Source organism: Enoplosus armatus, chromosome 18 (genome assembly GCF_043641665.1).
Source record: "Enoplosus armatus isolate fEnoArm2 chromosome 18, fEnoArm2.hap1, whole genome shotgun sequence".
In the NCBI taxonomy this organism is placed as follows: domain Eukaryota; kingdom Metazoa; phylum Chordata; class Actinopteri; order Centrarchiformes; family Enoplosidae; genus Enoplosus; species Enoplosus armatus.
Window position 1 is genome coordinate 13,410,891 of NC_092197.1, and position 16,641 is coordinate 13,427,531.

The window sequence follows — 16,641 nt, forward strand, 5'->3', positions numbered from 1 at the left end:
ATGTAAACTGAAAATATAGACAGGGAGTGCTGCTCTGATTATTATTGTGATTGTAAGCTTTTTTTGTTTGTTAGACTAATATGACATGAGAAGAATCTCCTAAATAAAGTCTTTCATAATTAATTAAACTAAGTGATGCATTTATTACTGTGGTTTTAATCAGGCCAAAATAAATGTGTTTAATCTCTCTGTGCATTATTTGCCTCATGGTGTTGTAGTATTTATGTTAATCTGAAGATAATTCAATTCAGATTTATGCCGTGTTGAAAATTATAGCAAAAATGTTCAGCTTTAACAATTAGATCGACAGGACTCCTGTGTTCCTCCTCTCCTCTCCTCTCCAGAGAATTCCATCTTCATTTCTCTTCTCTCCCATCCTCTGCCCTCCTGTCCTCTCTCACCCAGGGACTGTAACTTTTTATTGTCACTGCTCTTACTGTCCGAACTTCCATATCTTGCCAGAGCAGGTGTGAGAGGGCAGACATTTTCTCACCCTAGCGTTGGGATAAGCGTCCCCATATGTCAGCCCGAATTTTAAACCAAACCTTGCTTCCTATCATTTCATTATCTCTCCCTTAGCCCAGACTCCAGATAGCGTGCAAACAGAAAAGTGTAATAAATATTCTTCCTCTCTCTGCTATTGATTGTCATCCGTGAGCACTTTCTCTTGTTTCTTTCCTGCCTTTTCGTCTTCGCCTCATTTGTCTCCTACTTTCATCTTCTTTCATCATCATCCTGTCCCTCTCTATTTCTGTCCCTCCCTCTCTCTCCTTTTATGCTCCACCCATTTCTTAAAATTTTAGCATATGGTTAATAGAGGTGGGGTGATTGAATTAAAGACATGGAAGTCACAGCACACATTAATTGCCTTTCTGTCTTCCATGTTCATTACTTATCACAGGGGCAGTCATATCATTTATGTTAATGTTAGCATATAAAGTATGCCATTTGATGTCTGTCTTTATCCGAATGATCTTACAGTACCATACATATGTAACGTGAGTGACCCCAGGAGCAATCTAAGACCTAACCCTGAAAGATAAAGTCTGACCTTTGAAGATTTAGTGTGATGTTTAATCCACTGATGGACTGAAGCTGTCTTTTTAGTGTGAATCCAGCTCTAGGCCCATCTAATATGAGCAGACAGACACACATTGGAGTCATTAGAGTAACTTTGCAGCTGACAGTTGTAACTCAGTGTGTAGCCAGAGGGCTGCACTGTGTTGTGTAACTCACACCATTTAATCAGTTGAGGTAGCCGGTTTTGATCCTTTGCCCCTTTTAGTGCACGTTTCATTATTTATAGTACTGCCTTTCATAAAAATCTGCTGATTTACATTTTATACCACCTTCTGTTGTTGTAGCTACAGCCACACTGCTTAATATCGATAAGAAATCAAGCACAGATAATAATTCTTTTTTATATTTCATTCTGTTAAATGTTCCTAAACAAAGTATGTAAATATGTGACAATAAATATTTACATTTCGCAAATACAGGAGTAGAAGCACCTGAATTATTAAAAATCACACAATGAGATAAGATAAGCAAACACTGTTATGTTGTCTACAAGGGAGCTGAGAAAAAGTATTCCTCAGTTTCTGTGCAGAAGGTGGTTATCCTTTCAATCGCGTAAACTCAATGTTATTTTTTCATCTCATTTGTATTACTCTGTAACATTGACAAGGATGGACACAGGATTATTGGATAGATAAATCTCTATACAAAGCCAACCTTGTGCATCTCTGCAAGCGGACGGGCCCTGATATTGATTGTCCACAGATGTACAGAGATGTCAAGCACTTAGGAATTCATTCAATGTCCCTAATGTCAAAGAGGGAGACCCTGACTGACGGTGTAATATAATCAATACAGTGTTTGTTTCCTTTTTATCTTTTAAACCAATTAAAAAGAGAAGGTCCCACGTCCAGATGTGTCTGTCAAAACAATGCCTTCTCTGATATTTTTCTTATTCTGTATTCCTTTGTCTCCAGATGCAAGAGGCCCTCTCTATTCTGTCTGACCCTGCACCTCCTCAAGTGACCTCTGCACCACCTGCGTATCCTCAGGATCAAAGACCCCCCACGGAGAAACAAGGAGCCCATCGCAGCAGGGAGGCCCCATCCAGCTCGTCCTCCTCATCCTACACTACCTCCAGGGGAGCGGCCAGAGACCGAGACCGAGACAGAGATAGAGACCGAGACCGAGACAAAGATAGAGACAGAGAGAGAGACAGAGATAGAGATAGAGACAGAGACAGGAACAAAGGGAGGGACAAAGACAAAAAGAAGAAAAAACACAAGAGGAGGTCAAGATCAAGGTCAAAGTCAAAGAGCAGACACTCCCTTCCCAGTGCCTACAGGAGAACGCGCAGGTCTCGGTAAGACACCGTGGACGCAGCCGTCTACTCAATCAAAACTGTCTGTGGTTGGGAATCTTTAAGTATTCAACGATTCAATTTGATCTTGATTCAAGGTGCTGTGATTTGACCACACAATGTTTCATGATTGCAGCTCAATTTTTGATATACATGTTTTTCCTCATTGTATGACTGTGTCATGTTAACTTTTCCGTCTCAGCAAGATAAATGAGCCTTTTGTGCTGACAGTGCAGTTGCCCAGTTCACGTTTATTGGCCTCTGCTGCTCGTTGCTACAGACACAGCACCTTTGTCTTCTGTTTTATTGTGCCTTTATTGTTTTTATGCCGCCTTGCTGCAGAAAGAATTTCCTTTTGTGGGACAAGATCTGAACTGAACTATAATCTTTGAGCAAAATAATCGTATTTTTTAACAGGGCAAAGACCGACATATGTAGTCCATATTCCCAGTATTCTCCTGGTTTATGCACAATAAATTGTTAAGGAATGAGCCAAGAAAGAATCTTTTTTTTCATCTCACTTTTAACTTTCCCTGGATAGACATTTGTGTGTATTATTAATTTTATTTAGGACCACTGCAGACTCACTAACTTGACATGATAGTCACAGTGTTGCAAAAATAAAATTCAATTATTTCACATCATTATATTTGCAAATCATCATGACCAGGCTTTAATATCTCCACAAACAATATAAACAATATTACTTACCGAGTTGGAGCAGCAGGTCTGTGGTTGGTGCTGCTGCTGTTAAAGGTATGAGACATGTAATGTGACAGGCTGAGAGCAAAATTAATCACCGTCTGTTTTATATTCCACTTCAGCTGAACCTTTAGTGCACAGCGCACTGCATCCATATGAACAACACTTCTCTTGAAAGAGGAAGAAAGAAAGTGTGAAAGTGAAAGAATGGAGAAAAAAAAATAAAAAAAAAGGGAGAAATAAAATAATGTATGAGAAAAAACATTTGAAGAGAGAATTAACACAAAGGGTAAGGGTTGAGAGAGGAAGTAAGCAAAGGTACAGATTGGGATGCTTTGTTTGTGCCGTTTATCTATTTGGCTAAAGTGAACAAAACTGACCAGACAGCTGTGTTTTGCCACCCCAGCACAGGCTGACATTAACTCAGCTGGCCTGTCCTTTCTGGCTTTGTTTTTAGAAAAGGGGTATAATTTCCTTCTCTAACCCTGGCTATTTCATGTTTGTAAATGACATGCATGCTCTGCATACTAGCCAGTGGGAGCATTTAGTTCTGCCCTTTATGGAAAGAAATCTGAGAAGTGAATTAATCTCTTGCATAAATATTTAATACGGTTTTCTTTTCAGACTAGTTCGGAAAAACTGTGTTTACATATTGAGAGTCCATGTAATATAATGGGTATTAAAGTAATTCCCAGAATTATGATATGTGTTTTTGTCCTGTGGCCCAGTTGCATAGACTGTCTTTAACTGCCTTAATGTAAGTTGTGCCACATTCGGGTCTTCAAATATCCTAATGGAATAACTGCAAACCTTTCTCAAACCCTACTGTTCTTGGTTTTAAGTTCCTTGGAAAACCAACTGCTTTATTTCTTTATCTTCAATTCAATTCAATTCAATTTTATTTATATAGCGCCAAATCACAACAAAGTCATCTCATGACACTTTACAAAGTAGAGCAGGTCTAGACCGACTCTTTATAATGTTATTACATTATCTTGCACATCACCTCAGTCTCGTTTCTCTTCTGTTCTGGTTCTTCATTTCAAATTCATCAGCATTTGTCACACTTTTCTTTTGTCCTCCCATCTGGCCAGATCCCGCTCACACTCCCCCGGGAGAAGGGATAGGAGCGGCCCCTCATCAGAGAGGAGACGTGAAGAGAGAGAGCGGGAGCGCCATCATCCCAGCAGCAGCTCCAGCCTGCCCAGGGGGCATTCGAGATCCAGGTAAACCTAAACAGCAGGTGTCATCAGTCTGTGGTGAGAGGAAGAGCCACTGAAAGCATTGATTATTACACCTGTCAAGGCAGAGAGGGGGCAATAACACTGTCACAGTAAGGTGTTCAGTCTTACATGTTTATTTTTCATTTGTTTATCACTAAAGCCATGGGGAACCTCAGCTTGGTAAACTGATAACTCTGTGTATATCTACTATACATTGAGCAGTGATTGAGATTGTGTCTTTACATGTAGCTTTAGCCAACATACACCTGACGACCACTGATGGAAACTGCAATGGACAGCTTCCACTTTCATGAATTTAAAGCAGGACTTTGCTGAACACACGAGCACTGCCTTCAGAAAGTATTCCACGCCCTTGATATATCGTGTATCCTGTGGTGTCACTGCCTGAATGTGAAATGTTCCCTCCTCGCGTTTGTCTCCCAGGTCCCCTCCTGAAAAAAGGAGGAGCTCCTTGTCAGCCTCAGGACCGATGCAAACTGCGGGTTCCTCTCTCTCCCCATATTACTCACCCAGCAGAGTTGTGTCCCCATCAGCTAGCCCCGCCTCCAGCCTGGCCCACTCCAGGTAACCCTCCACAAGCCTGTCAGTCAACCAGCTAAGCATTCAGACTGCGTTCCCAAGTGTGACTGAAAGTCTCTTCACTGAAGAGACAAAAGGTTGTTGGGAGGACTTGAGCGTAAAGCTGACAGCTGAGAAGATTTATACGAATTACACTCCTTTTGCTTTTAAATGCATCTTATTTGGACCAATAAATTTCTGCTTCCAGACCTGTGAAGCAGCAGAAACAGTATCATCAAATAGCTCAGTACTTCAGAAGTGGGATATTATAGCAACCTGTCAAAACTGTGCTGATGCACCCTGTCAAAGGCCAAACTGAGGATGATGCCCAATTAATTTCCTCTCTTTGAACACTAACATGTTTGTACTATTATTTTTGTCATCACATTCACTGTGTAGTATTTCCCCACTGTGTGGGAGCAGGTCCAGGGTGCCACTATATCAGAGTGTAGGGTATTTAGCGGCTTTGTTCTGCTCATTAGCAACCCCAGCCAAACTTGTTACGTCAGATAGCGTTAAGTTCATCAAACACATTAATCCTAAACCCTTAAAGCCTTAAAGCAAAACATTTCAGTGTTTGAAAATATGAACAAAAGCATAAATCTAACCTCTGTCTTGCTTGTCCAAGTATATCAGCCACACAGTTATGTTAGATCTAGCCTCAGTCTTTTAGCATGATATTAAGTATGTAGCCATCATATTTATGACCCTTTTTAAAAGTTAGCTGGAACAATTAAGTCAGCCACAGAGGCTAAAATTAGCTTAATTAGCTAGGCAGCTACAGCTGAAACAATCAGCCAGCGACAGGTGTTTGTTCCAACTGGCAAAATTGATAGTTGCCGGCTAGAAATGGGAAGCCTACTGTTGTCTACCAAGGTGTAGCAACAGTAACTAAGCGGGACGGGGTTTAGTAACCAGTCAACTAATGTATGTGCTGGATTTCGTAATGCACTGCTCTCCCATCCAGAATTCAGGAGACTGCATGAGACTGCACGTCAGTTTATCTTGTCCTGTAATTTTCATCCATATGTAGTGTGTGTGCTGTCATTATAAACAGCAGTATCATCCAAAAGATGCATCGAATTCTGAAAACTGTAATACTAGCTTCGTGAATATGAAGCTCCAGTAGTAGGTCAAACAAAGCTTGTCCACGGTGTCCAAGGAATTCTAAATCCAGAATGGACAGAAAACACTTGAAGCATTAAATCCAAAAGAGCCAGTGATATGATGGCTTAGAGCCAATATCTTTCAGCTTCAAGGTCTTAAGACACAAAGGCATTCATTGCAAGGGACATAATCTCTTCTGATGTCTTGGGGTTGTTGGTTTGCTCTTGTTTAAAATATTTAGAAACAATTAGAACTACATACATTAACTTTTGACTGTCAGAGGGCAAAATGTTGGGCTACATGGACTGCAAAATGAACTTGGGGCTAAATCGCTCCCCACCTTACCCTCCCTGTCTGTTCCCAAACAAAAATGTATGCCCACTGCACTACGGGAGCTAAAGTAGGGCAAACCATTTGCAGCACCAGACCATGGAGGATAAAAACAAAACATTCCTTTTGTATGCACCAGCAAAGAAATCACTGTTGTGCGCTCAAACATGACAAGTGAAACAATAATTAGTTTACTGAGTTTTTGTAGAGATTGGTATGGAGGATGGGGCTGAAGTGGAGCTCCCCATCAATGCATCAAGGAACATAAGAAAGCTGGAAAGTGGCAGTAGACAGGCTGGCTTGCAGGTAGAAAGGAACACAGAAATGCTGCCCTTCACATTGCATTGGGTCGCATCACTGCATGCAAATGTCAATGTTAATTTATGCTGCTCTCAAATCTTTACACATATTGAAGCAATTAAGTTCTCCAGAGCAGCGGTGTCATATGATAGATTGGAAATGCATATCAGTAAAATCCATTTGTAGGTGCCTGAATATCATTGATATGTCATGCCGTAGGTGAAGGAGCATCAGCCAGTTGAAAAAAAAACTGGCACCTCAACTGAGGCAGGATCTGTAAAGATGAGATCTGGAGCACACGGTTATAGTAAGAGCTTTTTAGGTGCTGCAACTAAAGTTACGACAAAAAGCCTGCGCCCAGGTAATGGCTGCCTCTTATTGGATGGACAGGTTCTGCTTATGCAGCATTTTCAGAAACATAGAACAATCATAAAACATAATAGATACATTTCTTCATTTACTCCATATGGCTCAATGATGATCAGCATCTAAATCCATTAGCTTTCTCTGGATTATGATGTCCCCTCCCCATAGAGGATGAGGAAATACTTTCAATACCCCAGAATTTCAGAGTAGAGGCCGATCCATGATTTGCATTCACATGATGACGTCTCATCACATCCTCAAGATTCTCAGTGCTTGTTTAATTTGGCCGACATACACAAGACCAACTGGATTTGGTAGTTCAGAGGCTTTTGACTAGAAATCATCTGCCTCACTACAGTTTCAGCGTTTCCTGAGAAATTGTCCTACTGGGGTGTTTTTAATAAAGTTCCTTGAGTAATTACTGGTCGCTGTGAGGAGCGTGATTTTGCGAATTGGTTTTTGAAAGAGTTTCAGTCTGCCGTTGTCACATATGTAAATCATGAGATTTAAAAAGTTAACATGTCATGCATGAGCTTTTGTAAATCATACACTAAGAACACAAAAACAGAAACACCTCTAGGCCAAATGCAATGCACTACAAAAGTCATATCTTGTATAAGGAAAATTCTGTTCTTTTCCAGCCAGGGACTTTATCAGTTTTCATAGTTGTGAAAAGTTGTTTGCGAATCTTCGATTTGTGTAAGACAGTGTCATTTTTAAATAACTGTGATGTTTTCCTCCAAAAACATTTTTGAATGGAGACACACAATGTAAATATTTTTTGCTTGTACAAGAGACAAATATAAAGGCTCCTTATTTTGTGCAGGGGCAGCTTGCTTATAACTAAAGTATTTCATAGACCACAATTTCATGATTATAAAAGCGTTGTTTTTGTCCAACAACATCTAACCTCACCAGTAGATGCCCTTTGTTAAGGTGACAATGCTTTTATTTGTTTTATTCTTTTTGCTTTTGTTTGGTTGTACGCAGTTATTGGTCTGTCTTTTCAGAGAGGGCAGTTAATAGAGCTGGCCACATAAACAGAACCCTTCCAGGAGGAGTTTGGCTTGTTTTTCTAGGTTTTTGTTATCAAAAGTTCTGCGTAGGTGGCTCCCCAATAAACCGTTTGTGTGGATGGAGCTGGTTTCTGTCAGTTTGGGTTTAGAAGTTTACTTTCTGCTAGAACTAGAGCAGCATACCATAATAATCCCAAATTATGTATGTAAAGGGGTGTAATACCCAAGATTGACATTCACAGATACACACATTCCAGATCGTCCCACTTTTTCAGGGGACTGAAGCCTGAAAACATCAGCAGCGGTCTGTTCTGCAGTTTCTTGTCACCTGTTGTGTTCAATCAAGTTGATGCGCGTGACTTCTTCTATTTTAAAAATCCCCTGATGAATTATGAAGTGTTAGACGGTAGAGAGATTAAAAGTTTTGGGCAGAGCCATGAAGTTGAATTTGAGGCCTGCGGTTTTGTCACTTTTGCTGTTTGTCTGCATGATTATATACTCGGCTGCGTTTGACATTGCTGATGTGGTGGTTTTGGCTCTGGTGGATATATTAGTTTTTACAGGTCACATGCCATTCCTCTCTTACCTCTCTGTCTTTCCCCCGCTCCTCTCCTCTCCCTTCCACAGCTCTTGATGCCTGTCCAACTCTGAACATTTCAGAAGATATCATGAATATTGTATAGCCTCTCCTGTTAACATGATTGGTTTTCTCCCTCTCTTTTCTTTGTCTCTCTCTCCATCTCTTCTCTCTACAGGGGTGGTTCTCAGGAGAAAGACAAGGCAGTGTCCTCATCCATAGTATCCTCTGTTCAGTCCAAAATAACTCAGGTATTGTTCTTTGCTTTTATCCCAAATATGTCCTCTATTGAACTTAAACAGCCTGCAGAATGCAAGTACTCTGTGTTGTTCTGCATTTCCATCATGCAAAGAGAAAGGAAGGCGTATGCTGTTTGACTTGCACCTTCTTGGGAAATGTTACTTGAATTCATTGTTTATTCTGTCTACATATTCTGCGTTATCTACAGTTGAGCTTGACTTTATTTTAGGCTACAGTTTCTGGTGTTGTATTGCTTAACATAATTGAAAGGTATACAGCAGGTGTCATCAACATGAATTCAACGCCATCATCATCACTATGCGCTACCATTTTAACGTGCTAACAAACAACTATAGCATCTAATTTCTGGCTGATATTGCACTTCCAGCCCCTGCACTCCTTCTGGGAACGTAGCCAAGAATTTAGGAAGAGAGAGGCGAAATATTTCTTGATGCCAGTTGAGCGGCAGGCGAATGCGGAGGCCTTGGTGAACTTGCCCCTGACTCTCTTTGGAAGTGGATTTCACTCTGCTGAGGGAGGACGCAGAGCTAATGTGCTGTCCTGAAACTGTTTGTCTTCCAGCAAATTCAGAATAAAAGGGGAGTTACTACTTTTGCTGGGTCGCTGGAGGTGAAGAAATACATTGTTCCACCCAAAGTTGTAAATGTATTAATAAGTCAACCTCTCATCTTTTTGGGTTTGGGTTTAGAATTGGGTTAGCGAACGTATTTTTTTGTGATAACAAATATCAAATGGTAGTGTGATACTGTGAAATGTGTCGCTCATAGTGATGAACCTACAGAGAATTATCACCTGAATCTGCAGCTCCACTCGCCTTTACGGAGCTTTATAGCAAATTTCAACTGTTTAGCTCTCTGACTCCCAACTTAAGTTTGGTTCACTCTCATCGCTCTCATAGCCTCGTTTTCATGCTCCGACACAGTCAGCAGACGGGTACAGCTGGCAACTAGCTGGTGAATACAAAGTTGAGCATTTAGCAGCTCAAGAGCCTGATGTTTTCCTCAGAAGTTGGTGGAGACTAAAAACAGAGCTAAAAGAGAGTGAATGTTGGACTAGCTTTCCTCTGGTGGACAGAAACACGACTCCAAATGAATGTTCATGTCGCTCTATAACTGCTGGATTTGTAAATAAGCAACTGTTTGCCATATCAACTTAAAGGGTGATGATATGTCAGTGTTGTGTTCACAACTGGCCAAAAAAATCAGTTTGCAGGTTTAACAAAAACATGCGGTGGTATGCTTTTGACATGGATGACTGCCGCTGTCGTCAGGGACAGAAGCCACGGCCTCCTGTTGAGTGTTAAAGACAGCTTAGACAGACAGATAGACTGCATGCACCCACTCTCTCACAGTTATCTATACCAACTGTCAGAATGAAGATGCTTTGTGCATTTTACTTGTCACATCAGTGTCCTGCTGGAGTAATGTAATGCACTTGTAACACTTATAGAAAATGATTTCTGACACAGTCAGATTGAGGTGGCACAGACTTGGAAGATGGCAACCGTCCTGTAATTTTCTCCCCTGGACAACGGCAGCTAGAATTTCCCAGACTGAAAACACTACTAGCCCACCCATTCATTTTGTTATTTAGAAACACACCACACGGCCAAAAGCATGTGAACACCCAAACATTACACTCTTTCTGAACATGTAATTCCAAAACCAGGGGCATTAATATGCTGCAATAACAGCCTCCACTCTTCTGAAGGCTTTCCACAAGAGTTTGGAGCCTGGCTACAGGGACATGATCCCATTCAGCCACAGGAGCATTAGTGAGGTCTGGCACTGATGTTCGGTGATCAGGTCTGGCCCACATAATGCTTGTATGTGACATATTAAACGCAGCTAAGTGATTTGCTGTGTCTGTGGTTTGTTTAACTATGGAACACTGTGTTCCTCATTTGGGTGTTAAGAGCTCACAATAAAGGGAAAACTGTGTCTGAATAAGTGGTACACACGTTACTCACAATGCAACCTCACACACTCTGCAATAAATTGTGACCCCGGTACACATTCTCCCTGCTCCACCCGGTTTAAAATTATAATGTCTGATTTGTGGCTGCTGTCATGCTGCTTTCAGAAATGCACCTTGATCAGATGCATGCACACGTAGCAGCTCCGGGAGAAAAACATGTTGTATGATTGCCGATAAGCTGGATAGACGACTGGAAGGAGAGAAGAACGTACAGATCACCAGATGTTATTTTTCTTCGCGTCACCTCACAGCACGTTTGTGTCTCCCTCGCAAGTTGTTAAATGAGCAAAAAGGCTCCCAAGTGCTATCAATACTCATGTGAGCTGCAAGTCGATGCTTGCTTCAATCAGTTATCATTTAGGCAAAAGATCAGACTGTTCTCTCTTCAGTTTACTGTTGTTCTTTTAATTTATTTTCGTCTAACTTGCCTCTCTCCTCCAGCACTTAAGTGCAATATTTTGACACACTGTTCATTTACTTAATCTTGACTGCTGTGGAAACACGAAGAAACATCCCTCAAGACAAATTTGAGAATTATCTACCTCAATTTGTCAAAAGCCGTAAATCAAGTCGGAGATCAAAGACATTTCTGGAACTGTCCCGTGACTTAAATTATACGTGCTTCTTTGCATTTTCAGCCTAGATCACCATCCTTGATTAATAATCCTGAAACGTCAGTAATTTCATTTCTGCTTGTCACTGCGTTGCATTAAGTGATGTAGTATTGATTCTCATGCAACCAGTGTGCAACTAAATGTACTAAACATGGAGAGTAGGGCCCAGTGTGTGTAGGCATAGAGAGTAAATATGAACTGTAGCTTCAGTAATATCTCGTAAGTAAATTATTCAGCATTGAAAGTATAAAACGTGTGATGTAGGAACAGTTATACCTACGAGCGAGAAAACCAGTGTTGCTTCAGTGTAGGTCAGAATCCAAGAAGCATTGGGACCCAAGCTAATGGAGGTCAATAGAGTGTGAATGGAGAGGCAACACAAGCTATTCTGGTATTCTCTCTCGCTCTCTCTCTGGGAGAGTGACAGTGTGTGTCTCAGAATGAGTGTCCAATGTTTACTCCCCAGATGCACCACAGATACAAAACCACACATTTCACATAAACTTCTTTCTTTCTTTCTGTTTCTCAACAATCACAATTTCTTTTCCTGCCTTCCTCTCAACATGCATCAACATAAGATAGCTCATGAAAACAACTCGCTGCTGTTGCAACTTGCACAGATTCACAACCACTAACTACTTATACCCCATCTGTGATGTTTTACAAACACATCTTGAATAATTCAGCACGTCCTCATCTGCCTAATGGTCTCTTCTTCCCTGAGGGTGCCTGGTTGCTATTCGCCTCATCCCGTCTTTCATTTTGCTCCTGTTTGTCTTTGTTCTGCTGTCTTCTGTCCCCTCTTCTTCTCTGCTATACATTTGTTGTGGTTTACTCTGTTTGATAGATGCTCTGTGCACTTTGAGAATAGCTTTTAGACATGCATTTTTTTTAACATTGTAGTATGTTGTTGTGTTTTTTAGGGGGATTTATTTTTGGATGTGTAACAGTATGTGTTCTTTTGTTTTTGAAACTTACGATGACTGAAAGGCTAGGTACAATCTCACTTGTCTTCAAGAAATGATAACAGATAAAGGGAAAAGTTGAGGAGAATTTATCCCAGGGAAGTGTGTGAATGTGTGAGATGGCGAGAAAGCTCAAGATGTTGCATAGCTCCCTCAAGATATTTCTAACAGCATATCATAGTATTTTTGTTTAACCTTGCAGTGTGGGTCTGTTTGAAATTAGAAGCAAATTCATGAAATGTCTTCTTATGTTTGTGATGCAGCTATATAGGATTTTAAAACTCCTGTAATTTGAGCCTGGACTAAGGCTACTTAAGTCCTCAGTAAGAGTTTGAAGCAGTGTAGTGATTGCACAAATTTCCCATGAGGTTAATTGTTTCCTTCTCAGACCATCACCGCCCGGTTCTCAATAATAACTCCTTTTTTACACAATCCAAAGTGTGTGTTTCAGTTTTAACTTCTAACTTGCATCTTTGCGAGTTAAGAAGAGTAATACAAGACAGACGGAGAACAGGGAAGAACAACCTATAAGGAAAATAAAGGGGGAAATCAGTTTGAAAAGTAAACCAGCTACTGCAAAGTATTGTGTCCTTATAATATTACTGTCATTTAAGTTATAATCCTTAAGATTTCAAGCCATTGTTAACAGCAAGTGCAGGTTAACACTACAGCCAACACTCCGCCAGCAGAAATCCAACAGAAGAGCAATGGTGTGTCTGTTTACAGTGCAGCCATGCTTCCTAAATAAGGCTGTGGGTAAGGGAGGAATCTGATTACTGACCAGCAGCATTCATACGGGGATTTATAGTTACCAGGTTACTTCAGTGCATGTAAACTCACTGAGGGAGAGAAAAGGAGAAACGGTAACGCTGGATTACATGCTGCATCACTGCCTGGGAATCCCTCGTGTAGGTAGGCAAATATGAATCCCACAAGCATTGAAAGCAATGAAACTACTACATAAAGAGCTAATTACAGAATGAATACATTGAATGACATGAAGATTTTAAGGATTCTAACTTTTAAAAAAATGGCATGCAGTTGCTGCATCACTTTTAATGCCTCATGATGATTCTAAAACCCAGCATATCGCCTTTAAGTGACGCCGTTGCAGACTTAAAAATACAAAGGTTGCATGAGGCTAAAAGCTGCAGAGAAGAATCAGGTGGACTGCCTGTCGCCTGTTACCACAGGCCGTTTACATCCCACACTCAGTTTCACTTCCAAGACAGGGTCAGTAATTTGGGTGTCCCCTTGAATTAATGACACAATAAGAGAACATTCCAATTACAGGACCACCGCGGGTAAAATGTACCTCATGAAGTTTAAATATGCCACTGCAGACTTACAGTGTTGCGATAACAGATCAGTGTGGAGTACGTTGTTTCTCAGTCAGCGGTGGGTTTGGGTTATTGAACTGTTTTCAGATGTAATCTTGCATTTATCTTTAATAAAATGTCGGATGATATAAAGAATATTTAGGTTAACACCCTATGTATTGTTTATTGGACTTCTTTGTCCTAAGTGGGCTGCATCCTTTTTCAGTATTATGTAACCACAGCTGGCTATCCTGTCTGACAGCTGTAATGTAACTTGTGATGAACTATTAATGTAATGCAACTTCTGCTGCATTTCCAACTTTCCACTCAGTTGACAATTATTTGGAGCATTGTTTGTTTGTCACATTCTGTGAACACTTCTTTGTGTGTGTGTGTGTGTGTCTGTGTGTGTGTATTTGGATACACTAGGGTTTAGAGAGAAACAGCCTTTTGAGTGATTTGATATGACAGCTCCTTCCCTCTGTGATTACAGCTGTTAATTTGTCCCATCTGTCAGGAGAGCTCAAGGGTTGATATTTGCCCATGCGTGTATGAATCAGTCTTGGGATGCAAATTAACACTTCCTGTTCAGCAATACAAGCATTTGCCTCCTGGTCAGCAAAATTTCCATTTTTACCTGAAGAGGGAAAGAATGGAATTCCGCATTTTGGCAGCTCTCTGCTTTAGATTTCTCTGTTATACTCTATACTCATTTTTTGCAACTGCAGCTTTCTACAAAGAGTTGTTTTTTCACATCATTGACTTATTTATATAATATATTTACTGTTGGCCACAGAGCAGGTCAGCTGCTGAAACCGAGGATTAAATGCCTGTAGATGGAAGAGTTTGGAGAGAAGGCATCTAATTTTCAGTGCTAAAAGCCTCTGAAAGCTGCAGACTTGGGAAGTTGATTCCCAGTGGGAACAGCATTACTGGCAGCTCATTCACGCTACAGGGAGTAATTTAAATCAATAATAATAACAGGAATGTTTCTTAAGGAGCTGTAATACACTGGAAATAGGAGAATAGAACATTTCTCTCATTACCAGTTAATCCTGTTTGTCAATTACTTAAAAATAAGATAATTTGCTCACTGCTACTCCTTCAATACTTTCAATGCACCGTGTTGATCCAGCTTAGTTGTTGATTCTAGATCAATTGGATTGTATCATAGCAGTTTGTTGCAGGAGTTGGAGAGGGATACAGAGGTGGTTTTAAGTCGAATCAAAAGAGAGAATGGAGAATGCATTGACAATAACATCATCATATCATCAGTTGGTGCTTAAAGTCCATTCTCGGTTATCCACTGACACAAAAAATATTTGTGGAGATGTGTAGTGCATTAAACTCATCTCTCTCTTTCTCTTTTTGTCTTTTCTGTTTTCAGGATCTGATGGCCAAAGTGCGAGCCATGCTTGCCACCTCCAAGACCTTCCAACCTCCCAACTCCTAAAGAGAGGGCATGGCTTTCCGTTAGCCACGACAACCTTGGCCAATCAGCAAGCGGCATTCTCCGATTTCCTGGAGATTTATTTGGCCTGGTTCTGTTTCATCTCCCCATTTTATCCCCGATTTATTTTTTCATCTTGATTTGTGCCGACAGATTCAGTTTGGCTTACATTATGTCGTCTGCAGCGTTGCAGGAGTGACGTGAAGGCACTCCTTGAGCTGAAATATCTGGTGTCTCACCTGACCTGAAAAAGCAGCTCATCAGCTGGGAGATCATGTCAGCAGTTGACATGTGTTGGGGAGAATCAAATGTGGGAATAATCCACATTATTTTGCATCCTGTTTTAAAACACTCACACAATACTTTTCAGCCGCGTGGTGGCGGTCATTCTGTGCAGCGCTACCTAAAGCTGCTGGAGGTCTGTATTTTCTCCTTCTATGAAGGGTTGCGTTGTTTTGATCATTTCAGTTCTCTCCTCCCTCATCTGCTGTTCTCTGCTGTGGTTTATTTCCACCCCCAGCCGTCTTCTCTCTCCAGCACCTCACCATGTTTTAATTTTCCTCTCTGTCCTTCAGCTCTAGTGCGTGGCCTTCTATTTCTGTTCCTGGTTTGTACTGTAATGAATTTAATGCAGAATGACTTTGTAATCCAAACTGTCAATAAAGTTTCAATTATGATTTACTTGTAGCCGTTACTCCTTTCCTTTTTTTACCTTTGGGTAGTTGTAAATTGTAAAACGGATGAAAATAGTTGGACACCGTTTTATTGATCATGACCCCCCCCCCCCCCCCCCCCCCCCCCCCGTCCTACTCTTCACTGTCCTTTATTTGTGGTACACTGATAAGATGGAAGAAATGATGTTACTGCCCCCAAACCTTCACCTCCATTGACTGTACCAAGTTTAGTGACTCAGCAGCATTCCTGATAAAGCCGACAAGCATAACTGTTGATCGGCTGATATTCTGCGGGTGTCTGCTTGTGCCCCAGTGAGCTGATAAACTGGGGGCACAGAAATTGTTAGGAGACCAGCCTGATGACCTCAAGCAGATTACAAGCTCATAAGGGATTAAATGTTCAGAAACATGACCCTTTCAAGGCCATGTAGTGTCTTTAAAGTAATCAATAAAATGTCAGAATCTACTCTAAAACAAACAAATGAAGAGACACGAAAGCAGGGGAGATATGGTCCTCTCTCCACTCTCATTTAAAGTTTTGCTACAGCATTCTGAACGTACTGGTGCTGTCCTGTTATTGGTTCTAAAGGTACGTTAGGTCAGGGACGGAGAACGACGTCACCTGTCAGGAGATTTATGACGGTCTGATAACCCACTGTGGGGTCTAATGATGACTCAATACATCATCTAACATAGGTGCTGGGCTTCTAAAGGTATGCTCACCCAACTTTTGGCTCATTTCACCATGTGTAGATTTCCTCGGGTGCTTCTGGTTCATAAGTGAATTATATTTTTCACACAACA

General features: G+C 40.9%; 1 protein-coding gene across 2 annotated transcripts in view; it reads left to right on the plus strand.

Moving 5' to 3' along the window:
- sfswap (splicing factor SWAP) overlaps positions 1–15,811 on the plus strand; it is a 45,386-nt gene extending 29,575 nt beyond the window's left edge. For both annotated transcript variants that reach the window (XM_070924554.1, XM_070924555.1), the window contains exons 15-19: positions 1,995–2,380; positions 4,174–4,305; positions 4,747–4,887; positions 8,756–8,828; positions 15,101–15,811. In XM_070924554.1, the coding sequence (XP_070780655.1) occupies positions 1,995–2,380; positions 4,174–4,305; positions 4,747–4,887; positions 8,756–8,828; positions 15,101–15,166 (798 nt within the window). In that variant the 3' untranslated portion in view covers positions 15,167–15,811. The remainder of the gene's footprint in view (positions 1–1,994; positions 2,381–4,173; positions 4,306–4,746; positions 4,888–8,755; positions 8,829–15,100) is intronic.
- The last annotated feature ends 830 nt before the right edge of the window (positions 15,812–16,641 follow it).